At 53.7% G+C, this 26,136-nt stretch overlaps 2 protein-coding genes across 2 annotated transcripts; one reads left to right on the top strand and one right to left on the bottom strand.

Annotated features, from left to right (window-relative positions):
* Positions 1-219: 219 nt before the first annotated feature.
* Positions 220-3,279, bottom strand: LOC113242209 (transcription factor SPT20 homolog). Its single transcript, XM_044377570.2, has 2 exons — positions 1,747-3,279; positions 220-1,515 (listed from the first exon to the last, which is right to left on the bottom strand). Exons 1-2 carry the CDS (start codon positions 3,277-3,279, stop codon positions 220-222), a joined length of 2,829 nt encoding a protein of 942 aa, XP_044233505.2.
* An 18,209-nt stretch (positions 3,280-21,488) lies between these two features.
* Positions 21,489-24,548, top strand: LOC113242208 (transcription factor SPT20 homolog). The gene is made up of 2 exons (XM_044377569.2): positions 21,489-23,021; positions 23,253-24,548. Exons 1-2 carry the CDS (start codon positions 21,489-21,491, stop codon positions 24,546-24,548), a joined length of 2,829 nt encoding a protein of 942 aa, XP_044233504.2.
* Positions 24,549-26,136: the final 1,588 nt, after the last annotated feature.

The raw sequence follows: 26,136 nt of genomic DNA, 5'->3' as shown, positions 1-26,136 counted from the left end.
AAAGCAACGACTTGAAGCAAAAACAATCCCAGTTGCTTAAATCGCTGCCTTGTTTCTACGAACCACTCACGAGGTTGTGCTTCCCTAGAGAGTTTGAACATCTAACGGTAAAATACTGACACGCTGAGGGAAAAACCAAAATCAAAATGAAGTCAAAACTCGGGAGTTGATTGGGCCCATGCTCTGGTATTTTTAAAAAGAGAGAAAATAATGCAAGACTCAGGATTTGGGAAGGGAAGGCGGGCCTCTGTCCAGTTTACCTTTGGACGGGCTTGCAGCCTGCGGGTCCGGAGGCGGCTGCGCTGTCTGGGTGGCTACTGTCGTCACAGCCACGGCACCCTGCAAGATTCTCAACTGTGGTACCTGCTGCCGGGACTGTGGCTGCGACTGCGAGGCAGGGGCCGGCTGCAGCTGCGGGGTAGGAGCCTGCTGCGGGGTAGGAGCCTGCTGCGGGGCAGGGGCCGGCTGCGGCTGCGGGGCAAGAGCCGACTGCTGGGCAGGGGCCGGCTGCGGCTGTGGGGTAGGAGCCGGCTGCGGGGCAGGGGCCGGCTGCGGGGCAGGGGCCGCCTGCGGCTGCGGTGCAGGGGCCGGCTGCGGGGCAGGGGCCGCCTGCGGCTGCGGGGCAGGAGCCGGCTGCGGGGCAGGGGCCGGCTGCGGGGTAGGGGCCGCCCGCGGCTGCGGGGCAGGGGCCGGCTGCGGGGTAGGGGCCGCCCGCGGCTGCGGGGCAGGGGCCGGCTGCGGGGCAGGGGCCGCCTGCGGCTGCGGGGCAGGAGCCGGCTGCCGGGCAGGGGCCGGCTGCGGGGCAGGGGCCGCCTGCGGGGTAGGGGCCGCCTGCGGGGTAGGGGCCGCCTGCGGCTGCAAGGCAGGGGCCGGCTGCAGCGGGTGCCCAGGACGAGGACGGCTCTGCCCGGGTCTCCTCTGGCTCTCCGCAGAGCCGAGCGGAGCCAACACCGCTGCCTGGGGCTGCGGCAAACTCCCCTCTCCAGCGAGGGTAAGGAGCACAGCCGGCTGAGCAGATGAGGCCGTTTTCGGACTGGCTGCACCTTGTGCACCTGAACCCCGTGGCACCGGCTGCTGAGGGCCAGAAGTGGAGGCTTGCTGAAGTTGTTCTTGGGGAATCAACTGATAGAGCCGCTGCTCTGGCTGCTGTGGGGTGTTCAAAAGGAGCGAATCTTGTGGAAGCTCCAGTAGAGTAACTGGCCTGAGGCCGGAAGCATGCTTTAAAAAAAACTGAACGCGGACCGGAGGACCCCGCGCTGCAGTGGGCACCGCACTGGGGGGCCGAGCTCCTGAGGGCAGGCTGCTGGGCTTGATCCCCGCAGGAGCCGCGGCGCCAGCTCTGGAGCCCTGCCCGGGGCCGGAGCCCCTCGCCAAAGCCTGCGCTCCACAACCAGGGCCCGCCACCTTGAGGAGGCTGCGGCCTGCAGAGTTGGCCATGACCTGGGCGGCGGGGCTGCTTTGGGATGAGCTGGCGGTGGAGGCGGTGGTGGCAGGCAGCCTGCTAACTCGAGTGCCCTGTTTCACAGAGGATTCCTGGGACTTGGCCGCGACCGGGGTGGCCGGGGCTCTTTGTGAGGAGCTGCCGGTGGGCAAAGTGCCTGCAGGAAACACGCTAACTCGAATCACTTCCACAGAGGATTTCTGGGACGTGGACGTGGACGTGGCCGTGACCGGGGTGGCCAGGGCTCTCAGCGAGGAGCTGGCGGTGGACGGGGTGGCTGCAGGAAGCGGGCTAACTCCAGTCACGTTCACAGGGGGTTGCTGGGAAAGACTTGGTGGCTTAGGAGCAGGAGCAAGAGATGGAGATTTATGAAAGCTGCTGGCCTCCCATGGAGTAAAACTGTTCCCCGACCAACTCTTTCCCGAGCTCCAGGGAAGTCTGATGCGTAGAGGTGGCTGTCTGACGCCCTTCCCCTGGACTGAAGGCCGAACCGACACCATCTCAGGCTGTTCTGGGTCTTTCCCGGGAGGAAGCCCGCTGAGGCTGGCTGAGTTGCTGGAGCTGTGGGACGAGGTGACGGGACATCTGGCCTTCTGCGGGACCGCCACCTCTGGCCGAATGACTACCCCCCCAGCATCAGTCTTTGACTCGGGCGGGACACCGTCTGAATGGTCATCTGTGGAGGGGTGCGGAGGAGACATCTGTTCCTCCCATCCGGCTTCCTTCCAGGGCCTTCTAGGTCCAGAGAGAGGTGGATTATTCAGCGGCTGCACGAAGGTCAGCTCCGTTGTCTGAGGCTCGTCGCCAGCTTCACATCCAAACACACCGCCACCTCTTACCTCACGGGCTGGCCAGATTCCCGGAGGTGAGACATCACGTGTGGCGGACCTCCTGCCTCTGGCGTATTTCTGCACATCCACTTCAGAAGGTACGGCCAATTCACAGGGTCTCTGTTTCCACATATCTACACAACTCCCTGCTTTAGAAATTTTGAGGTCATACTGCTGACCGGCTTGGCTCTCTCTGCCTTTCCTGCAAGAGGCCCATACTCTCAGCTCGGGAGGAGGTGGACAGTGAGACAGCTCCTGCTGCCGATTCAGAGAGGGTGCAGAATACCTCTTGAAGCTCCTTTTCATCGGGCGAGTGTTCATCTTCTGCTTGTCGTAGAGCAGCCTGTTTGCAGTGCAGGCTACTGCTATAGAAGGATCAAGACACAGGGGTTCAGCGGTAGCCAAGATCAGTTGGCTCTCAAGCAACAGTTTGTCTTCCTGGGTCCACTCCTGGCCATCGCTGGTTATGGACTGCACGTCGCAGGCTAAGGTCTGCATCGTAGGGCGCAGGAGAATATGCCTGCTCTGGTAGCCGGGAGGTTCCCCACCACTGCACTGCCTGTAGTCCCGCACCTGTGCTATGACACACCCACAGTGGAAGAAGTTAACCTGAGATTTTTCCAGGAGGTCCAGCAGAGCAGGAGGTAATTCTTCAGCATCCAGGTAGTCAAGCAATTCCCCTTCTTCATAAGGCAGCCGAATGGTCTCTGAATACGCTCCATGTTTCCCCTCGAGCATCAGCGAATATCCCCCCTCTCCTGGGTGTAGGTTGACCACTAAACATGGCAGCGACTCTCTCCTAACGAGCTTCTCTAGCAAGCTCACGTTGCTTCTTAGTTCCTCCGTAGCCTCGGGCTCTTTCCCACATTCTTCCACATAGATGTCATAAAGTTTTTCATAGAGAGATGCTTCCCCACTCGACGAGCGTTTCCTTTTAGGAGGCCTCTGCTGGGCACTTGCGATGACATAGTCCGCACGGTCCAAAGCTCGTTCTACGGCCTGTTGCATCGTGGTACAAAAGGGGCCCTAAAGAGAAGAGAGAACGCAAGCGCCTTGAGGGGCGGGGTGAAAACCCCGTCTTTCACGTCGAGGCAGCGTCTCGCCCGCGCCGCAAGTCCACCCCGGAGCCACGGGCCTCACTTCCAAATGGGCGGCCAGAAGCGCGCCCCACGAAAGCCCCACACGACATACCTGCGATTTGGGGAAACACCTACACGTGTGGGAGCCGCCACCGCGCCGGGTCTGGAGTCCCCGCGGGCTGGGCCGGAAGTGGACGGGAGACCCCCGCCCCGCCCTCCCCGCTCTCCCCCCGCCCCCCGGGCTCCCCGCCCCCACCCTCCCACCCCACCCCCAGCGGGAGCATCCGCTTGTGCGCATGTGCGCTCTCCGCAGGCCACCGGGGGCAGGCCTCAAGCCTCCTCCTGTTGTTGCCTCCGCCTCCCCGCCACGAGGCCCACAGCGCGCACTTCCGCTGCAGGGCCAGACCTTTGTTCTCCACTGAACGCCAAGAGCACGCCACCAGCCACCACCGACGCGTAGGCAAGGATCCGAAGAATACGAACGTTCGGGTCCGGTCCTAGTCCACGCCAGTTTGCGCAGGAGTGCGGCTGTCGCGGAAGCCTTGGAAGCTGTTGCTTTCTTTTCTTGGCCAGCGCTTCACCCAGAATTGTTCACTCTTTCCGAGTCTCCTGTCGTGAACGGCAGGGCTGCGCCTGGTGCCCATCAGCGCTCGAACACACCCCACAGAGTCCACGTGTGTAGTAGCTCCTGCCTACGTGGAGGCTCGCTGTATTTGGTGCGGGCATCGGGATTCTTCCTTGAGTCTTCCAGTGAGCTGTCATGTAGAGGTGCGCAGGACGTGCCGTTCTGATACTTCAGTACTTACCCGGCACTGCCCTGTGTGTCCCCGTAAGGGCGCTTTACAAAGGATGCCATGCCATAGGCCAGGCGTCTCGTCTGGGAATTACAGTTCAGGATTCAACTACCGGTTTGAAAAGGTGGCCTGCGCGCGATGGACCTGAGAGCTATTGTCCCGGGTGATGGCAGCGCATTTCAGCGATCACTCTGACTTGGAGACACAGCCAGGATCCCAAGCGTGGATCTGGAGGGAGGACGATGGGGTCCTAGAGGATTGAGGGGCCCTTGTTTTCCACTACCTTTGTGGCCTTGAGATGTGCCGGCCTTTCGGGACAGGTTTTTAAATTTTAAAAGAATCTCTTGATGTTTATGTGAGACACGGTGATAATAGGATATTCATAGAAAAGTCTCACAAGGGAAAAGAAGCCAAGACAAATCGGTGAAACTCCCGAATTTCACACAGCTCGGAAACCGGGCTGGGTTTTAACTAGCGGCCATGATGCCAATTGCGTGGATAGGAGATAGGACGGTCCACCGAGAGAGGATTAAACACTGTTTGACGGAGAGCCCCTGAGAGATAGACGACCCTGGTTCAGGGATAGACAAGAATGCTTTTCTACTGGCCCACCAGCTGTCTTTGGGCGAGTGGATACTTGTGGAGCGCCTCAAGGGGGCTTGAAATCAAGTGTAGTTTCTTCACTCTTTCACACGGCCTCCCCTGTCCCTCTGTTTCCCACCCCCGCTTGCCCGAAAGTAGGCTAAGGACGAGACTGGACGGCTAAAGCCTATTCTTCTATGCAGTAATCCAAATACCCTCCCGAAAAAGAAGGAAGTCCGACACTTGTGCGGGCCGGCCGCGCCAGGCCTGGGGACAGGACCCCTAGCTTCTGAGCAGGGCAGAGGACAGGGCCGGGCCCCGGGTGAGGCCAGCCAGGGGGCCTGGGGCAGCAGGCTGAGGGACACACCCGCTCTCCGGGTGGTGCCCGTCCCAGCGAACAGGCCCCACGCCTCCTTGCCGGCTCCTGTCTCTCCTCTCTTTCCCACGTGTCTGTGCTCGCACCGCAGTCACGGGGCCACGGACAAGCGAACCGGCCCAGGGCTCCCGGTCGTGGCAAAGGTCGTGGCAAACGCCTGCCGCTTCTGCGGAGAGGCCCCTCCCTGCTCAGGCCCCTGCCCGGCTCCACCTTTCCACCTCCGACACCCGACACCCGGGGCGGACCTCCAAGAAGCAGGTCTCCCGCTCTCTGCTCTCCTGCCACAGCCCACGCGCCGCGCGCGCCTCCGGAGAGCCAGCCTTCGCCTTGGCGAGGAACAGAGCATGTGCGCCGTTTCTCCTCGCCCGGCCTCTGCATTCGCTGAGGGCGGAGACCGCGTCTTTTCCTTCCCTGTCCGCTCACCGCCTCGAGGGGTCGTTCCTTGGCACCAGGCTGGCGCCATCGAACGAAGGAACGATGGACGCCGCGCTCTAGTTACCTCCACTCCAGACTCGTCCGAATCTTGTCAAGTAAATATTTTACCCCCCTTTCAGAGACGAGGAAGGTACCCGCAGCCAGGTCTTCTGGCTCTGGTGCCGTGGACGGTGCCAGGAGTGCCCAACCGGGGCGTGATTGACACGTGTTGTGCGGGGCCTGCCCGCGCGGACCGCTCAGCCGCATCCCCGGTGCTGTCCACTGCATGCCCGTGGCCCTCGCCCTCGGTCGCGAGAACCAAAAATGGCTCCAGATATTGCCAGAGAGCCCCCGGCGCGGGGGGGGGGGGGGGGCGCGGGGGCGCCGAGATCGTGCCCTGGTTGAGAACCACTCCACTGTAGACCTGCTCTGGAAACCACCAGCGTGATCCCAATGCAGCCCCTTCGCCGACATCCCGGGGTTCTTGTCACTGGCTGGAGAGAGAGAGGGAGAGAGAGAGGTTCACCTGCCACCCTGCCAGGGGTTGGACCATTTCTGCGGTGCTTGCCCTGGCTGTGTCTTAGGTTGGGTTTCCCCAGAAGTACACCCTGAGAAGGGGATCTGAGTGCAAGCGGTTGACCTGGGGGCTCATCTGCAGAAGCACCGGTTGGGGAAAGGGGATGACCCGGGAAAGACGACAACAGCGGGCACGTCCAGGAGCAGAAGACCCCTGTGGACAGCTGGTCCCTGCTGGGGAGCTCCGGGGGGTGGGGGTGGGGGGACAGAACCAAACACGGGTCGGGTTCTTCTACCTGAGAGGCAGGGAAACTGGGGTGTTTATCCCTCCGCTCCTTTCTCCCGTTGGCTGAGGACAGCCCTGCCACTGTTGCCCGTCACTCCAGCTTGCCCCTTAGGAGAGCCACCCATGCTGACGCGGCCGGACGATACCCTCCTACGGAGAGTCACAGGCGCTTGCAGTAGTGCTCCATCCGTGGAGAGAGTGTTGAGCGCCGTGGGGATCGGGGCAGGGCACGGGCGGCATCTGTGCCACCCACGACTGAAGCTCAGTGGGAGAGGTGGGCCATTGCTTCTCAGTGCAGTCGAGAAATGTGTGCTCTCTGATATATCTGGCTGTGTGGACAAGGGGAGTGCTACTCCATGTCCAAGTGAAATGGACAGTGTCATGGGGGGGGGGTGAGTGTGTGTGTGTGTGTGCGCGCGCGTGCACTCGCGGGTGAGAGAGAAAGACAGAGAGAGAGTCCTCAAAGCCACCACGGCCTCCAGTGGAGGTTGTGGCCCTCTCCCTAGCCCCCGCCGGGTGGACCCCTAGGCCTTCTGGCCACAGGTGCCCTGGACGAGGCTCTGGCTCTGGCCCCGGCTGCGCGTGTATTCCAGCGTGCGTCCGTGGGCCCGGCAGCGCTTAGCGTGCTTCAGCCGACCCCTCCACTTGCACTCCCTAATTGCCTGGTCTTCCCACAAGATGAGGGGTTTTAAAAAAAATTGCTCCGAGAGCACACCGTCCTTGGAGCTCTCCAAGCACGTTAATGAGCACACTGGCTGATTATAAGGACTCCGATGGCTGCCCTCCCCTCCAGCAGCCTGACCTAGATGCACATGCTGAGAAAACTCACGGCCAGGCTAAGATACACTAGTGGGAGAAGAGAGTTCAGTTAATTGCAAGATAATTGAGCTAATTTACAATTAGCAAACTGGTTTGTGCCATACCCATTGAGGTCTAGGTCTAGATTTTTCCACCTCTCCCCTGCTGCAGCTAATTAGAGGGCCCAGCCAGAAAATACGGACTACAGAGAGCAAGTGAAGGTGAAGATACGTTGCTTGTTGGCCTCATCTCTGGTTAACCCTCCATCACTTGCCCTGAGACTGATGTGCCTTTCCTGTGTTCAGGCCCCAAGACACACTGCAGCAAATCCCTGGGGGAGGGGGGCTCTAGCTCTGGGACATCATGTGACCGAAGGCCCCTCCCACAGCCCATTACAAAGATAGTAAGGTAGACCTTACCCAGAAGCATCATGGTAGGGAGAGGGACCACCGCAATGGGATTTTCCAGTGAGGGTGGGGGGGAGAGATTGGGCTCAACTCCAAATGCAGCATGGGCACGTGGGCGTTTAGAGCCAAGCCGGGGGGGGGGGGGGCGTTTATAGCCAAGGAGTAGGGTGGGAGTCGGTGGGTGGAAAATTACTAAGAGGAAACCTCAGGGGTATGGGAGATTCTGGCTAAACAGAGCCAACAGGATTCTCTGCTGAAGACAGGCCAGGGTGATCAAGGCATCGCCTGGGGGATGGTAGAGGATGAGAAATGTGATCGGGTATGGGGTGTGAGGGGGTTCTGGTTAAACTGACGGAGCAGGGTTCTTGCCAAAACTGGCTTCTACCAGGAAGTGCACGGATGGGCCTAGGAGAAGGTTCTGGAGCCTGACTAAAGTTTGGTCAAGGAAGGAATCTCTGTCACCATCAACTTTTAATTATGAAAATGTTCCTTATCACAGTGACAAAGGGTAAGATATACTAGAGGAAGAAGAGAATTGAATTAATTGCAAGATAAATACCCTAATTTGCAATAGTAAACCGGTTTGTTCCATGTTCATTAAGGTCAAGTATGAATGTTTTTTATTAAGTATAATATACAGAGAGTAAAATTTTCCTTTTTGAGTGTACAGACCTGTGAGTTTTGAAAAATGTTTTCAATTGTGCAATCGCCACTGCAATCAAGATATAGAACTTTTCCTTCATGAAAAAAAAAATTCCCTCATGCATATTTGACGTGGATTCCTTCAGGACCCAAAGGCCATACCACCTTATCTTAATTACTGTCGTTTTATAATGAGTTTTGAATCAAGTAGTGATAAAACTCTCACTTTCTTCTTTTGCAAAGTAATTTTGGCTACCTTAGTCCTTCTTTCTTTTCATGTACATTTTAGAATCATTTTGTGAATTTCTACAAGTTGGGGTCCAAACGCCTAGTTCTACTAGTTATCTCTGCCCTTGATCAAGTCACTTAATAATTTTTTGGCCCTGTTTTTTTCATTTATAAATTAGAATGTTGATGCTGATGATATTTTGAAGTTTAAGTGGGACAGTCCATATAACCCATGTCCATAGGATGCCTGGCACATAGTGAGCACTCATTTAAGGTCAGCCATGTTTTCCTAACCACCACCCTTCTGAGTGCCTTAGCACCCTTCTCTTTTCTTTCTTGGGGACAGTAAGGAAGTAATGAACAGTTTGAAGAGAAATAGTAACTTGTTTAGCACGGTAAGTGGAGCCAGGGTGAGGGCAATGGGCTAGCATGGGGTGAGGTTGGGGACAGGAAACAGGTGATAGGTGACTGTAGTGCCCTAGTGGCAGCTGATGAGGTCAGTGTTAGTCAAGCTTGCAAGGAAATACTTGAGTTATTTCTCAGATAGGTTGAGTGAGACTTCAGAAGTAATTGGTTATAGGAGTTGAAAACAAGGGAAGAGTTGAATTTGGCTCAGAGTGGCTAGCATGAAGAGATTGAGTGGCTTCTGGTGGCTTATATGGTATCATATATAATTCGCAATGTTTTCCGTGTGTTGAGGTTGTAGGAAGTTGGGGAATAGTACCATTCTGTAGACTGTAAACTGTCCTAACAGCAGGGACTGCTATTTTTGCCCACTACGGCTTACCCAGGGCATAGCACAATGCCTTGCATATAACTAAGTACTTGTAATAGACACAAAAATGGTCCCCCAAAGATGTCCACATCCTAATGTTTGGAACCAATAAGTATGTTACCTTTCCAGAGCAAAGGGGATTTTGCAGGTAGGATTAAGCTATGGAGCTTGAGATGAGATTATCCTTGTTTTTCTGGGTGGGCCTAATATAACGACAAGGGTCCTCATAAGGGAAGGAAGGAAGCAGGAAAGTCAGAGAGAGAGAGAGGGAGATACCAGAAGTTGCCTTGCTGCTGGCCTTGAAGATGGAGGAAAGGGCCATGAGCCAAGGAACACAGGCAACCTCTAGAAGCTGGAAAAGGCAAGGAAAGAGATTCTCCCTAGAGTCTCCAGAAAGGAACACAGGCTTGTCAACACCTTAGTTTTTGCATAGTGAGATCAGTTTTCGACTGCTGACTTCCAGAACATTAAGATTATAAATGTGTTGTTTTAAGCCACTATGTTTGTGGTAATATGTTAACTCAGTGCTAGAAAACGAGTGTCTGTTTTATGTGATCGATGGTGCTAAGAATTTGTGAAGACCTGTATTCCATGGCCACAGTTTGGTGAATCTAAGTTTGCAGCACTCCATACCTCTCTAACAAAACCTGGTTGTCTGGTAGCAGGGATTGAGGGTGAGGAAAGGTGCAGGCAAAACGTGCATGCAGCCTTTCCCAGAACATCTGATGTCATCCTTCTTTAATTCTATAAAATGTTTCATTTCCAAAATCTCAAATCTCTGAAACAAATAAGTAAGAGGTTTAGGGTCTTTGGGGAATGCAAAACCAACCTCAAAAGAACAATGTGGTGGTAAGAACTCAGGCTCTGAAACCAGACAGGCCTGTTCCATATTCCTGGGTTTGCTCCAGTTCTGCAAGTTTTGATGAGTTTTAAAACGTTTTAGAGTCTCTATTTCCTCAACTATAAAATTGAGACTACATTAGACTTTGAGAGATTGAGACATGCAAACACTCTATATACAGTGAACACTCACTACATGTTAGTCATTGTCATTCTCTGAAACTAACTGGAACTGAAGAGCTGGTAATCTCAGTTTTCATTAAAAACTTAATTTACACAATCTCGATTTACATCATGGGATTATCCCTGTCTCTAGTTACACCCAGGGCAGGGAGATGGAGTTCTTGAGGGTAAGCTGTGAATTGCCGCCAGAGGGGAACTGGCAATGTATGTGCTGAGAAAGTGACCAGGCCACACGGCCTACAGAAATGGAACATTCTCCCCACCCCCTACACCTTGGGGGAAAATCGGAAGCTAGTAGCCTCCACTTCCTCCATCAAATCATCAGTGGCCTGGAAGAAGCACACCCTCAAAATATCATGAGCAAAATATGCCTTTTGATTTTGAAAGACAAGCCTTATCTTTCGCCTGAAACTAAATCTGCTGCCTAGAAGCCTTTGGGCTTCCTAACATTTATATGAAAAATGGCAGATATTCAAGCAAGGATTTTCGGAATCACAGCTTCTGCTTTTTTTTTTTTTCCTATTTCTAATTCTTCCCAAGGTAAAGCACTTATTCAGGTGTGGCTTACAGTTCATTAGAACCTCAATTAGCAGATCCTCAAAACACTAGAAAGAGGAAAATTAGAAGAAAATGAATAGACCCAAAATGTATTCATATCCCAGAAACTTATAATGAAAACAACACCTAGGGTCAGTATCCAGAAGCAAAGCAAGATCAGCGTCATCATTCAAAGACGCAGTTTTATCTATTGTACCGTACCTGCTGAGGTCAAAAAGCAGACTCATGCTACCACTTAGAAAGGTTTCCAAGGACAAGGGCTAAAACCAAAACCTTTTTCATTATCCACAACATTCCAATACCTAAACCAGACCATAGATCGTGTGGGTTTACAAGAATTACCAAATGTAGCTCAGAAAATGAAAAGTGTACTTGGTGCCCAGAAAAATAAAATTATATTTTATGCATGTGTGTATTACAATTTTATATATTAAATTCTAAATTTTTATATGTAAATATTATTTAGCTACTATATATAAATATATAAGATACGTGAATATACATAGTAAATATAAAGATATAAGGGAAAATAGTAGGCTTCAGTGCATATGTAATTTTAATATTTATATATTTCTATGTTAAAATTACATGTATATTCAAACTCACTATTTTACCTGACCTGAAGAAGTTCCTGTAGACAAAGTACCTCTCATTTAGTCAGCCCACATTTTGAAAAGAGTAAAAACTTAAAATATTTTTAAAAGAAAAAAACTGTGTCATCAGATCCATTTTAAAAGGCTGACTAATGTTACTAAGTATATAACACTGTCTAATACCAAATTACAGTCAAAATGCATTACTAAGAAAAGATGATAACCCCAACTATAATTTTAGTTTTGTCAGATATAAAAGCTGGATATGACTCCTGGCCTACATTTTTCTGGAAATATTGTTCATCTGTCTCAGAGAGTCAATGCCTTGTGCCATTGCCATTTTGATAACAATCTGCTCCTTACAAGGCTGAGGTATGAAGGTGTCATCTCTTATAAAAACCTCTTACATCCCGTGTAACCCAAGCACTAGCTTCTCCCTACTCCCCTCAAAAGGGCCTTTTTTTCTTTTATTTTTAAAGAAAGGGGGATTTGTCATCTGTCTGCTTGGCACCTCCTTTTCTGCTTTGTGAGCCCCTGCTCTGGGCCACCACCTGCGGCCATGTCTTCCTCCATGTGACAATGCTATCATGGAGCAGGGGAGAGTAATACGGGGTAGGCCACACTGCCTGGAGAGACGTGCCCTTGATTCCCCGACAACAGCAGGTGAGAACGTGCTTTAAGACTTTACTGACGAGGGCACCTGGGTGGCTCAGCCGTTAAGCGTCTGCCTTCAGCTCAGGTCATGATCCCGGGGTCCTGGGATCGAGCCCCACACCGGGCTCCCTGCTCCACGGGAAGCCTGCTTCTCCCTCTCACACTCCCCTTGCTTGTGTTCCCTCTCTCGCTGTCTCTCTCTGTCAAATAAATAAATAAAATCTTAAAAAAAAAAAAAAAGACTTTACTGACCAGCCGGGGATAACTTAATGGCATTACAAAGTAGAAAATACATTTTAACTGGATGCTAAATACAACTCCTCTCATAGTCCAGAGGGCATTAAACACTTCATTGAGGAGGGTGGGGTACTTTTGAGGGTACATTCCAGTTCTCAGCCCTACTCTCAAGCCCACTCTCCTCTGTCCCTTCCAGAGAGAACATGAGAGTCCCCTTCTTCAAATACGGTCAGTTTTCATTCCGCAGTAGGAAAACTCCACCACCCACCCTCAAGGTCAGTGCTGTGCTAGGATCTATCACCTTCTGTGGTGGACACTTTGAGTCCCACTCAGGTCCCCTGGGATCCTATCTATAGTTCCTCCACCCTTCTCCCCTGGCTTCTGTATGCTTTTGCTTCTAATGGCCTCTACCAGAGACTCTTCTTGGAAGACTACTCTTAGGTTATTGGAAAAGCTTTGAAGAGCCAGAAAGAACCAGGAGTAGACAAGGACAGGAGTGTGAAAGCCCAGCTCCCTGGCCTTAAGCTGGGACAAACTCTGAGGCATAACTCACACTCCAGACATCTCCCCTCAGGTTAGGCTGAGGCTTCGTCTGCCTAAGGTCCCACCCTTGTCTTCCTCTCCTTCCCTGTCCTGCATCTGTCAACCCTTTAAAGGTCTCGCTGGAAGCACTTACTTCAAAAAACCACTTGTATATGCATCCTTATTTCAGGGTCTTCTTCTAGGGAACAGACCTAAAGTACCTCTCCACCCATTTTCAGGTATAGTCCAAGGCTCTAGGATTCTGGAGCAATACATTCCCAAAGTCCAGTCGAATGGCCCAGGGGCTCTGGTATGATATGTCAAATCCTTTTCAGTTGTCTTTCCATCGGAGTGGGATGAAACTGTACCCCTTTACTACTCCAGTCCCCAGTGTGTAAATTCTGGGCAAAATAAACATCTGTCCCAAGGACAAAAAAAAAATTCTTAGCAACAGATTTAAATTGTATTATATAGGACACACTTTCCCAAAGCCAATGCAACTTGCGAAGAGGTGCTCTACTCAAAATTAGATTATTTAATTAGGCCGAGCTCATTCTATTCCCCTCTTCTACCTCGTGCCCAGATACTGGTGGTACGTAGGAAATGTATGGAGAAAATAAGCCCATTACATGCCCTGTGGAAGGACAAGCTGTCTACCCTGAGGACCATTTTTAGTAGTGCAAAGACTCAGTGGGGGCTTTTTGGTCCAGTGGTTCTCAGAATGTGGTGCCAGGATCAGGGGCATCAGCAGCATCGGGGAACTGGTTAGAAACGCAGATGCTCTGGATCCCACCCCAGACCTATGGAATCAGAAGCTCTGGGGTTGGAGGTGAGCCCAGCGATTTGTGTTTGAACAAGCTCTCCAGGGATTCTGATGCAGGCTTCAAGTTGAGAACCACTGCTTTGGTCAAATCAGGCATTTTCTTTCTTTAATCTTTGTAAACATTTTTTCAAATTCTCAGGAGAGATAGTACGACTGGCTGTTACCAAGGGGTTTCAATCCTTGACACAATCATCTATGTCAAAGAGAAAGGGTGAGTAAAACCAGGGGAATTCTGTGAACTAGGAAGCCTCCACAGCATGTGACTCTTGAATCTACCATTATTCCCTGGCCTGGGAGTCATGGACACAGTCATCTGTGACGTGCTAGAATACGATGAATGAGGTCAGACAAATAGAGTGGTCTCCATGAGCAATTTCGAAAAATGGAAACAAAGCAAGTTACTTTGCTTTAGATTGTTTGGTACAGCCTAATATTGAGATGAGCGCTCGTCCAGTGCATTCTTACGACATGAATCTGCGGATCCCGTTATTGTACATACTGTTATAGTGGCCTATTTACTCTTGTTTTTGTCCCTATACTGGAAGCATCTCAAAGATGGAGACTGTTCACTTTTGTATCTCTAATGATTGTTCGACAGTTTGGTGACCAATGTTTTTGTTTTTCCTTAGATTCTACATATGAGTGAGATCATACAGTGTTTATCTTTCTCTGTCTGACTTATTACACTTAGCATAATGCCTTCAAGTTCCATCCGTGTTGGTAGAGTCCCTCATTTTTTACAGCTGAATAATATTACATTGTATGTATATACCACAACTTCATTATCCATTCATTCACTGAGGGACAAGAAAGGTTTTTAACTGGAATCTTAAATTGACTTTGCCTCACAAAGGAGCAGTGTGTGGTAGCTTTTACAGGCCTCGGAAAAAACATTTCATCATTAAAATCTATTATTTTACCGAAAGGAGTTTATACTATTTCCTGGGCTCTCAAATCCTTTGTGAAGCTTCAGCTGGTGGGAGGACAGGGCAAGTTTTGAGGGAAGTCTGCAAAGACTGAAGAATGAGAGTGTAAAGGGGCTGGGAGAGCAGAATAAACCTGAAAAAGGTGGGCTTGTGCTGGGGGCACGGCACTGTAGACCTCTGCCACGCAAATACATTGGGGATGGGGAGACAGAGAACGCTATAAGGTTTTTTTTTAGAAAGGGAGTTTTAAGTTAAGGACCATTTATTTTAAGAGGCAGAAATGTAAAACTATCATTTAAATCACCTTCCAGGAGTGAAAGCATGCAACTAATTTATAAGCAGAAAAAAGTAAAACACATTGAAGGAAACCATAATGTGCCACCCCAAAATATGCCCCCTTGATATAAGGATTGTTTTGAGCTGAAAGCAGTTAAGAAACTGCAAAAGAAGAGTTTTCTGTCCTCCCCACATCTACCTAAAATTAGGGCATAAATTTCCCTTTGTGAAAGTGTTTCCTCTCCCCCTCCCATTCTATAGGAGGAAAAAAAAACCTTTACCACTGGAGACAGAAAGTCAGTCCTGCAATGGATCAGCGTAACAAACCTTACTAAATAACCTTTATCTTTCACTTTTGTTGTCCCCGTATAGTTACTATCCCACAATTTACTGCTCTGTCCCTCTTCCACAAGCACATTGGTTTTGTTGTTGTTGTTGTTGTTAAAATGCTGTATAAGGGGATGCCTGGGTGGCTCAGTTGGTTAAGGTCTGCCTTCAGCTCAGGTCATGTTCCTGGGGTCCTGTGATAAGAGTCCGTATCGGGCTCCTTGCTCAGCAGGAAGCCTGCTTCTCCCTCTGCCGGCCGCTCCTCCTGCTTGTGCTCTCTCTCACAAATAAATAAATAAAATCTTTTAAAAAATTAAAAAAAAATAAAATGCTATTTAAGTCCCTGGGTCTAACTGCCTCCTTAGGGTCTTCACTTCTTTCTCTGTGAAGCCCCCATGTGCATATGTAATAAAACTTTTCTCCTGTTAATCTCTTTTATCAGTTTAATTAGCAGGCCCCAGACACTGAATCTAAGAGAGTAGAGGAAAAGTATCTCCTATCCTATGATATTGTCTTGGGTCCTAGAGAAATGGATTTTCTTCAGAGGTGGAAAAGAACACCATTAAGTTGGTTTTCTTAAGTTCTGGATTTTGTCTTCCTTTCCTTCTGTGTGTGTGTTCATCTTGGTGCTTTCCTTGATTTTTATAGTCACTGACACCTACACGATTTAGATCATCCCAGGCTTCCCTGTACACAACCTTTGCGGTAAATGATGAAAAAGGAAATAAGAAGACTTTGAGACATAGTACTAAGTTGAGTTTACTGCTGGACATGATAGGAAAAACCTGACTGAATATGGCAGGTTTAGGTCCTGTGAGACAGAGTCCTCAAACTGTCAAAGAATAATTCAAAGACAATTGAAGTAGTGAGGATTTACTCACATTTAGAAACTACACATGGGAGAGCAGCCCACATGGATACTCTCTCAGAAAAAAAACAAGGGTGGGACTTATAAAAGCAAAGTTGGAAAATTTCATGAAGACTGATTGAACAAGACCTAGCTTGCCAGTTCAGGATTGGTTCATTGTAATGAAGGTGGTCAAGTACCATTTATTGAAGCCTAAGTCTGGTTGTGGTTTTTAAGAACTGCGTTTACCCATCAAGTCTGTAGGGTGACCCCAGATAATGGACTTGAGTGATAGCCTGCAAAGAGTCACAGTTTCAGCATCAAGACATTTTCCCTGGACCAGTTTTCCATTAAGTAGTTGCTCAATTCGTTTTAGTTGGGCCCCGACGACAAACTATGTGACAAGTGTACGTACTCTCCCAGCTCAGGATTCTACAAGCCTGCTATATTGAAGACCAGTTTTGTCACGTTGAACAGGAACATTTCCAAAATTACAAGTTGATGACATCACACATTATATATATATATATATTCTATACCCAGTGAGGGGCTTGAACTCACAACACCAAAATCTAAAGTCTCGTGCTCTATTGACTGAGCCACCCAGGCACCCCAGTGACAGAGATTCCTTCCTTGACCAAACTTTAGTCAGGCTCCAGAACCTTCTCCTAGGCCCATCCGTGCACTTCCTGGTAGAAGCCAGTTTTGGCAAGAACCCTGCTCCGTCAGTTTAACCAGAACCCCCTCACGCCCCATACCCGATCACATTTCTCATCCTCTACCATCCCCCAGGCGATGCCTTGATCACCCTGGCCTGTCTTCAGCAGAGAATCCTGTTGGCTCTGTTCAGCCAGAATCTCCCATACCCCTGAGGTTTCCTCTTAGTAATTTTCCACCCACCGACTCCCACCCTACTCCTTGGCTATAAACGCCCCCCCCCCCCCCCCCCCGGCTTGGCTCTAAACGCCCACGTGCCCATGCTGCATTTGGAGTTGAGCCCAATCTCTCCCCCCCACCCTCACTGGAAAATCCCATTGCGGTGGTCCCTCTCCCTACCGTGATGCTTCTGGGTAAGGTCTACCTTACTATCTTTGTAATGGGCTATGGGAGGGGCCTTCGGTCACATGATGTCCCAGAGCTAGAGCCCCCCTCCCCCAGGGATTTGCTGCAGTGTGTCTTGGGGCCTGAACACAGGAAAGGCACATCAGTCTCAGGGCAAGTGATGGAGGGTTAACCAGAGATGAGGCCAACAAGCAACGTATCTTCACCTTCACTTGCTCTCTGTAGTCCGTATTTTCTGGCTGGGCCCTCTAATTAGCTGCAGCAGGGGAGAGGTGGAAAAATCTAGACCTAGACCTCAATGGGTATGGCACAAACCAGTTTGCTAATTGTAAATTAGCTCAATTATCTTGCAATTAACTGAACTCTCTTCTCCCACTAGCGTATCTTAGCCTGGCCGTGAGTTTTCTCAGCATGTGCATCTAGGTCAGGCTGCTGGAGGGGAGGGCAGCCATCGGAGTCCTTATAATCAGCCAGTGTGCTCATTAACGTGCTTGGAGAGCTCCAAGGACGGTGTGCTCTCGGAGCAATTTTTTTTTTTTTTTTTAAAGATTTTATTTATTTATTTGACAGACAGAGACAGCCAGCGAGAGAGGGAACACAAGCAGGGGAGTGGGAGAGGAAGAAGCAGGCTCATAGCAGAAGAGCCTGATGTGGGGCTCGATCTCATAACGCCGGGATCACGCCCTGAGCCGAAGGCAGACGCTTAACCGCTGTGCCACCCAGGCGCCCCTCTGAGCAATTTTTTTTAAAACCCCTCATCTTGTGGGAAGACCAGGCAATTAGGGAGTGCAAGTGGAGGGGTCGGCTGAAGCACGCTAAGCGCTGCCGGGCCCACGGACGCACGCTGGAATACACGCGCAGCCGGGGCCAGAGCCAGAGCCTCGTCCGGGGCACCTGTGGCCAGAAGGCCTAGGGGTCCACCCGGCGGGGGCTAGGGAGAGGGCCACAACCTCCACTGGAGGCCGTGGTGGCTTTGAGGACTCTCTCTCTGTCTTTCTCTCTCACCCGCGAGTGCACGCGCGCGCACACACACACACACTCACCCCCCCCACATGACACTGTCCATTTCACTTGGACATGGAGTAGCACTCCCCTTGTCCACACAGCCAGATATATCAGAGAGCACACATTTCTCGACTGCACTGAGAAGCAATGGCCCACCTCTCCCACTGAGCTTCAGTCGTGGGTGGCACAGATGCCGCCCGTGCCCTGCCCTGATCCCCACGGCGCTCAACACTCTCTCCACGGATGGAGCACTACTGCAAGCGCCTGTGACTCTCCGTAGGAGGGTATCGTCCGGCCGCGTCAGCATGGGTGGCTCTCCTAAGGGGCAAGCTGGAGTGACGGGCAACAGTGGCAGGGCTGTCCTCAGCCAACGGGAGAAAGGAGCGGAGGGATAAACACCCCAGTTTCCCTGCCTCTCAGGTAGAAGAACCCGACCCGTGTTTGGTTCTGTCCCCCCACCCCCACCCCCCGGAGCTCCCCAGCAGGGACCAGCTGTCCACAGGGGTCTTCTGCTCCTGGACGTGCCCGCTGTTGTCGTCTTTCCCGGGTCATCCCCTTTCCCCAACCGGTGCTTCTGCGGATGAGCCCCCAGGTCAACCGCTTGCACTCAGATCCCCTTCTCAGGGTGTACTTCTGGGGAAACCCAACCTAAGACACAGCCAGGGCAAGCACCGCAGAAATGGTCCAACCCCTGGCAGGGTGGCAGGTGAACCTCTCTCTCTCCCTCTCTCTCTCCAGCCAGTGACAAGAACCCCGGGATGTCGGCGAAGGGGCTGCATTGGGATCACGCTGGTGGTTTCCAGAGCAGGTCTACAGTGGAGTGGTTCTCAACCAGGGCACGATCTCGGCGCCCCCGCGCCCCCCCCCCCCCCGCGCCGGGGGCTCTCTGGCAATATCTGGAGCCATTTTTGGTTCTCGCGACCGAGGGCGAGGGCCACGGGCATGCAGTGGACAGCACCGGGGATGCGGCTGAGCGGTCCGCGCGGGCAGGCCCCGCACAACACGTGTCAATCACGCCCCGGTTGGGCACTCCTGGCACCGTCCACGGCACCAGAGCCAGAAGACCTGGCTGCGGGTACCTTCCTCGTCTCTGAAAGGGGGGTAAAATATTTACTTGACAAGATTCGGACGAGTCTGGAGTGGAGGTAACTAGAGCGCGGCGTCCATCGTTCCTTCGTTCGATGGCGCCAGCCTGGTGCCAAGGAACGACCCCTCGAGGCGGTGAGCGGACAGGGAAGGAAAAGACGCGGTCTCCGCCCTCAGCGAATGCAGAGGCCGGGCGAGGAGAAACGGCGCACATGCTCTGTTCCTCGCCAAGGCGAAGGCTGGCTCTCCGGAGGCGCGCGCGGCGCGTGGGCTGTGGCAGGAGAGCAGAGAGCGGGAGACCTGCTTCTTGGAGGTCCGCCCCGGGTGTCGGGTGTCGGAGGTGGAAAGGTGGAGCCGGGCAGGGGCCTGAGCAGGGAGGGGCCTCTCCGCAGAAGCGGCAGGCGTTTGCCACGACCTTTGCCACGACCGGGAGCCCTGGACCGGTTCGCTTGTCCGTGGCCCCGTGACTGCGGTGCGAGCACAGACACGTGGGAAAGAGAGGAGAGACAGGAGCCGGCAAGGAGGCGTGGGGCCTGTTCGCTGGGACGGGCACCACCCGGAGAGCGGGTGTGTCCCTCAGCCTGCTGCCCCAGGCCCCCTGGCTGGCCTCACCCGGGGCCCGGCCCTGTCCTCTGCCCTGCTCAGAAGCTAGGGGTCCTGTCCCCAGGCCTGGCGCGGCCGGCCCGCACAAGTGTCGGACTTCCTTCTTTTTCGGGAGGGTATTTGGATTACTGCATAGAAGAATAGGCTTTAGCCGTCCAGTCTCGTCCTTAGCCTACTTTCGGGCAAGCGGGGGTGGGAAACAGAGGGACAGGGGAGGCCGTGTGAAAGAGTGAAGAAACTACACTTGATTTCAAGCCCCCTTGAGGCGCTCCACAAGTATCCACTCGCCCAAAGACAGCTGGTGGGCCAGTAGAAAAGCATTCTTGTCTATCCCTGAACCAGGGTCGTCTATCTCTCAGGGGCTCTCCGTCAAACAGTGTTTAATCCTCTCTCGGTGGACCGTCCTATCTCCTATCCACGCAATTGGCATCATGGCCGCTAGTTAAAACCCAGCCCGGTTTCCGAGCTGTGTGAAATTCGGGAGTTTCACCGATTTGTCTTGGCTTCTTTTCCCTTGTGAGACTTTTCTATGAATATCCTATTATCACCGTGTCTCACATAAACATCAAGAGATTCTTTTAAAATTTAAAAACCTGTCCCGAAAGGCCGGCACATCTCAAGGCCACAAAGGTAGTGGAAAACAAGGGCCCCTCAATCCTCTAGGACCCCATCGTCCTCCCTCCAGATCCACGCTTGGGATCCTGGCTGTGTCTCCAAGTCAGAGTGATCGCTGAAATGCGCTGCCATCACCCGGGACAATAGCTCTCAGGTCCATCGCGCGCAGGCCACCTTTTCAAACCGGTAGTTGAATCCTGAACTGTAATTCCCAGACGAGACGCCTGGCCTATGGCATGGCATCCTTTGTAAAGCGCCCTTACGGGGACACACAGGGCAGTGCCGGGTAAGTACTGAAGTATCAGAACGGCACGTCCTGCGCACCTCTACATGACAGCTCACTGGAAGACTCAAGGAAGAATCCCGATGCCCGCACCAAATACAGCGAGCCTCCACGTAGGCAGGAGCTACTACACACGTGGACTCTGTGGGGTGTGTTCGAGCGCTGATGGGCACCAGGCGCAGCCCTGCCGTTCACGACAGGAGACTCGGAAAGAGTGAACAATTCTGGGTGAAGCGCTGGCCAAGAAAAGAAAGCAACAGCTTCCAAGGCTTCCGCGACAGCCGCACTCCTGCGCAAACTGGCGTGGACTAGGACCGGACCCGAACGTTCGTATTCTTCGGATCCTTGCCTACGCGTCGGTGGTGGCTGGTGGCGTGCTCTTGGCGTTCAGTGGAGAACAAAGGTCTGGCCCTGCAGCGGAAGTGCGCGCTGTGGGCCTCGTGGCGGGGAGGCGGAGGCAACAACAGGAGGAGGCTTGAGGCCTGCCCCCGGTGGCCTGCAGAGAGCGCACATGCGCACAAGCGGATGCTCCCGCTGGGGGTGGGGTGGGAGGGTGGGGGCGGGGAGCCCGGGGGGCGGGGGGAGAGCGGGGAGGGCGGGGCGGGGGTCTCCCGTCCACTTCCGGCCCAGCCCGCGGGGACTCCAGACCCGGCGCGGTGGCGGCTCCCACACGTGTAGGTGTTTCCCCAAATCGCAGGTATGTCGTGTGGGGCTTTCGTGGGGCGCGCTTCTGGCCGCCCATTTGGAAGTGAGGCCCGTGGCTCCGGGGTGGACTTGCGGCGCGGGCGAGACGCTGCCTCGACGTGAAAGAAAGGGTTTTCACCCCGCCCCTCAAGGCGCTTGCGTTCTCTCTTCTCTTTAGGGCCCCTTTTGTACCACGATGCAACAGGCCGTAGAACGAGCTTTGGACCGTGCGGACTATGTCATCGCAAGTGCCCAGCAGAGGCCTCCTAAAAGGAAACGCTCGTCGAGTGGGGAAGCATCTCTCTATGAAAAACTTTATGACATCTATGTGGAAGAATGTGGGAAAGAGCCCGAGGCTACGGAGGAACTAAGAAGCAACGTGAGCTTGCTAGAGAAGCTCGTTAGGAGAGAGTCGCTGCCATGTTTAGTGGTCAACCTACACCCAGGAGAGGGGGGATATTCGCTGATGCTCGAGGGGAAACATGGAGCGTATTCAGAGACCATTCGGCTGCCTTATGAAGAAGGGGAATTGCTTGACTACCTGGATGCTGAAGAATTACCTCCTGCTCTGCTGGACCTCCTGGAAAAATCTCAGGTTAACTTCTTCCACTGTGGGTGTGTCATAGCACAGGTGCGGGACTACAGGCAGTGCAGTGGTGGGGAACCTCCCGGCTACCAGAGCAGGCATATTCTCCTGCGCCCTACGATGCAGACCTTAGCCTGCGACGTGCAGTCCATAACCAGCGATGGCCAGGAGTGGACCCAGGAAGACAAACTGTTGCTTGAGAGCCAACTGATCTTGGCTACCGCTGAACCCCTGTGTCTTGATCCTTCTATAGCAGTAGCCTGCACTGCAAACAGGCTGCTCTACGACAAGCAGAAGATGAACACTCGCCCGATGAAAAGGAGCTTCAAGAGGTATTCTGCACCCTCTCTGAATCGGCAGCAGGAGCTGTCTCACTGTCCACCTCCTCCCGAGCTGAGAGTATGGGCCTCTTGCAGGAAAGGCAGAGAGAGCCAAGCCGGTCAGCAGTATGACCTCAAAATTTCTAAAGCAGGGAGTTGTGTAGATATGTGGAAACAGAGACCCTGTGAATTGGCCGTACCTTCTGAAGTGGATGTGCAGAAATACGCCAGAGGCAGGAGGTCCGCCACACGTGATGTCTCACCTCCGGGAATCTGGCCAGCCCGTGAGGTAAGAGGTGGCGGTGTGTTTGGATGTGAAGCTGGCGACGAGCCTCAGACAACGGAGCTGACCTTCGTGCAGCCGCTGAATAATCCACCTCTCTCTGGACCTAGAAGGCCCTGGAAGGAAGCCGGATGGGAGGAACAGATGTCTCCTCCGCACCCCTCCACAGATGACCATTCAGACGGTGTCCCGCCCGAGTCAAAGACTGATGCTGGGGGGGTAGTCATTCGGCCAGAGGTGGCGGTCCCGCAGAAGGCCAGATGTCCCGTCACCTCGTCCCACAGCTCCAGCAACTCAGCCAGCCTCAGCGGGCTTCCTCCCGGGAAAGACCCAGAACAGCCTGAGATGGTGTCGGTTCGGCCTTCAGTCCAGGGGAAGGGCGTCAGACAGCCACCTCTACGCATCAGACTTCCCTGGAGCTCGGGAAAGAGTTGGTCGGGGAACAGTTTTACTCCATGGGAGGCCAGCAGCTTTCATAAATCTCCATCTCTTGCTCCTGCTCCTAAGCCACCAAGTCTTTCCCAGCAACCCCCTGTGAACGTGACTGGAGTTAGCCCGCTTCCTGCAGCCACCCCGTCCACCGCCAGCTCCTCGCTGAGAGCCCTGGCCACCCCGGTCACGGCCACGTCCACGTCCACGTCCCAGAAATCCTCTGTGGAAGTGATTCGAGTTAGCGTGTTTCCTGCAGGCACTTTGCCCACCGGCAGCTCCTCACAAAGAGCCCCGGCCACCCCGGTCGCGGCCAAGTCCCAGGAATCCTCTGTGAAACAGGGCACTCGAGTTAGCAGGCTGCCTGCCACCACCGCCTCCACCGCCAGCTCATCCCAAAGCAGCCCCGCCGCCCAGGTCATGGCCAACTCTGCAGGCCGCAGCCTCCTCAAGGTGGCGGGCCCTGGTTGTGGAGCGCAGGCTTTGGCGAGGGGCTCCGGCCCCGGGCAGGGCTCCAGAGCTGGCGCCGCGGCTCCTGCGGGGATCAAGCCCAGCAGCCTGCCCTCAGGAGCTCGGCCCCCCAGTGCGGTGCCCACTGCAGCGCGGGGTCCTCCGGTCCGCGTTCAGTTTTTTTTAAAGCATGCTTCCGGCCTCAGGCCAGTTACTCTACTGGAGCTTCCACAAGATTCGCTCCTTTTGAACACCCCACAGCAGCCAGAGCAGCGGCTCTATCAGTTGATTCCCCAAGAACAACTTCAGCAAGCCTCCACTTCTGGCCCTCAGCAGCCGGTGCCACGGGGTTCAGGTGCACAAGGTGCAGCCAGTCCGAAAACGGCCTCATCTGCTCAGCCGGCTGTGCTCCTTACCCTCGCTGGAGAGGGGAGTTTGCCGCAGCCCCAGGCAGCGGTGTTGGCTCCGCTCGGCTCTGCGGAGAGCCAGAGGAGACCCGGGCAGAGCCGTCCTCGTCCTGGGCACCCGCTGCAGCCGGCCCCTGCCTTGCAGCCGCAGGCGGCCCCTACCCCGCAGGCGGCCCCTACCCCGCAGGCGGCCCCTGCCCCGCAGCCGGCCCCTGCCCGGCAGCCGGCTCCTGCCCCGCAGCCGCGGGCGGCCCCTGCCCCGCAGCCGGCCCCTGCCCCGCAGCCGCGGGCGGCCCCTACCCCGCAGCCGGCCCCTGCCCCGCAGCCGCGGGCGGCCCCTACCCCGCAGCCGGCCCCTGCCCCGCAGCCGGCTCCTGCCCCGCAGCCGCAGGCGGCCCCTGCCCCGCAGCCGGCCCCTGCACCGCAGCCGCAGGCGGCCCCTGCCCCGCAGCCGGCCCCTGCCCCGCAGCCGGCTCCTACCCCACAGCCGCAGCCGGCCCCTGCCCAGCAGTCGGCTCTTGCCCCGCAGCCGCAGCCGGCCCCTGCCCCGCAGCAGGCTCCTACCCCGCAGCAGGCTCCTACCCCGCAGCTGCAGCCGGCCCCTGCCTCGCAGTCGCAGCCACAGTCCCGGCAGCAGGTACCACAGTTGAGAATCTTGCAGGGTGCCGTGGCTGTGACGACAGTAGCCACCCAGACAGCGCAGCCGCCTCCGGACCCGCAGGCTGCAAGCCCGTCCAAAGGTAAACTGGACAGAGGCCCGCCTTCCCTTCCCAAATCCTGAGTCTTGCATTATTTTCTCTCTTTTTAAAAATACCAGAGCATGGGCCCAATCAACTCCCGAGTTTTGACTTCATTTTGATTTTGGTTTTTCCCTCAGCGTGTCAGTATTTTACCGTTAGATGTTCAAACTCTCTAGGGAAGCACAACCTCGTGAGTGGTTCGTAGAAACAAGGCAGCGATTTAAGCAACTGGGATTGTTTTTGCTTCAAGTCGTTGCTTTGTTGCTGTGCTTGTAGACAGAGTCCTCTTCATGTTCATGTTCTAGAGTAGATCCAGCTCCAAACCGGGTTCAGTCGAAACTCCTAAAGCCTATAATTTCTCGAAAACCACGCAACTACACTACAGTTAACGTGGGTATTACTTTACTAGGATGGTTGTAAAAGTTTTGAGAGGAGCTAAAAATCCTGACATAGAATATACCACCTTTTCAAGGTGTGCGGTTCAGTGATGCTCAGTAGCTGGACATTGTCTCCCGAGGGAATCTCTGGAACTGCCCTCCTCTTGCAAAAGTGAAACTCTATCCCCGCGGAGCAGCAGCTCCCCGTTCCCCCCCCTCCCCCAGCCCGGGCACCCACCATTCTATTTTCTGTTTCCCCGAGTTGGACTGCTTCGGGTACTTTGTATAAGTGGGATCGTGGAGCAGTGTTTGTCCTTCTGTGACTGGCTCGCTTCACTTAGCAGAACAGTCCTCAGGGTTCGCCCACGTTGTACCTTGGGTCGGGAAGGGCGTAGCTTCTTACAGATGGTTTCCCTGTACATGTCTGTACTGAAGTGACCTATTAAATACTAGAAACATCTTTTAGAAGAGTGGACTTGGTATGTGCTTAAAATAGGTTTGTGCCCAGTGTATTAAATGCAGTTTTTACCAGTTTGTTTGGAAGGAAACTGTGAAACCTGCCAAAAGATGATGTGCTTGCCAGGCTTATACGGAGGGTGTGGGAGACTTCCCCAATGGGCAGAGTGGCTCAGGGGCGCCCCTGCTTGCTGGTGGTCCCCAGGCTGCACTCTGGGGCCACCCTGCCCTCCGCAGAACCCAGCCCCTCTCCTCCAGGTATAATCACTGGCCTTGAAAAGGCACTTGTGGGATGTCTTGCTTTCTCCCAATACAATCATTTACTTGGTTTAGAACTCCAGGTTATTTGCAGAAACTAAAGAGCTACACATTTGAAAATGTGTTCTATTATTTGTTTGCGTTTCAAGTGTTGGCGACCTCTGGTTAGATTCTGAGGTGGGAACCCCCCCCCCCCCACCGTTTCTGCCTGTCCCCTCCTGGTGCCCATCAATTGCTGAGCAGCCCGGCTCCCCCATGTCCGTTCCTGCTTTCTTGCATCGGTGGGGCTCAAAACAGCCCTGAAATTCTTTCTGTTTCCCCTTTCTTTTTATGGAGGTAGAATTCACATACGCGAGAGTCACCCATTTTCAGGGGCACTGAAATGCCGAGTGGCATTCACTACATGTACATGGCTGTGCCACCACCAGCTCTATTTCCAAAACAGCTTCCTCACCCCAAAGAGACCTCTGTAGCCAAGAAGCCCCGGCCTCGCCTCCTCCCCTCCCCCAGCCCTGGAAACACCAGTTTGCTTTCTGAG

The sequence above is a fragment of the Ursus arctos genome, chromosome X (assembly GCF_023065955.2).
Source record: "Ursus arctos isolate Adak ecotype North America chromosome X, UrsArc2.0, whole genome shotgun sequence".
Classification (NCBI taxonomy): Eukaryota; Metazoa; Chordata; class Mammalia; order Carnivora; family Ursidae; genus Ursus; species Ursus arctos.
The sequence above is the reverse complement of the archived record's forward strand: the minus strand, read 5'-3'. Positions and strand labels throughout refer to the sequence as shown.

Bases quoted from the DNA above. Each gene is read 5' to 3' on its own strand.
- LOC113242208 (XM_044377569.2), top strand. From the start codon at position 21,489: ATGCAACAGGCCGTAGAACGAGCTTTGGACCGTGCGGACTATGTCATC. The intron at 23,022-23,252 runs GTGACTGGAGTT...TCTGTGAAACAG, and splicing joins CCCAGCAACCCCCTGTGAAC to GGCACTCGAGTTAGCAGGCT.
- LOC113242209 (XM_044377570.2), bottom strand. From the start codon at position 3,279: ATGCAACAGGCCGTAGAACGAGCTTTGGACCGTGCGGACTATGTCATC. The intron at 1,516-1,746 runs GTGACTGGAGTT...TCTGTGAAACAG, and splicing joins CCCAGCAACCCCCTGTGAAC to GGCACTCGAGTTAGCAGGCT.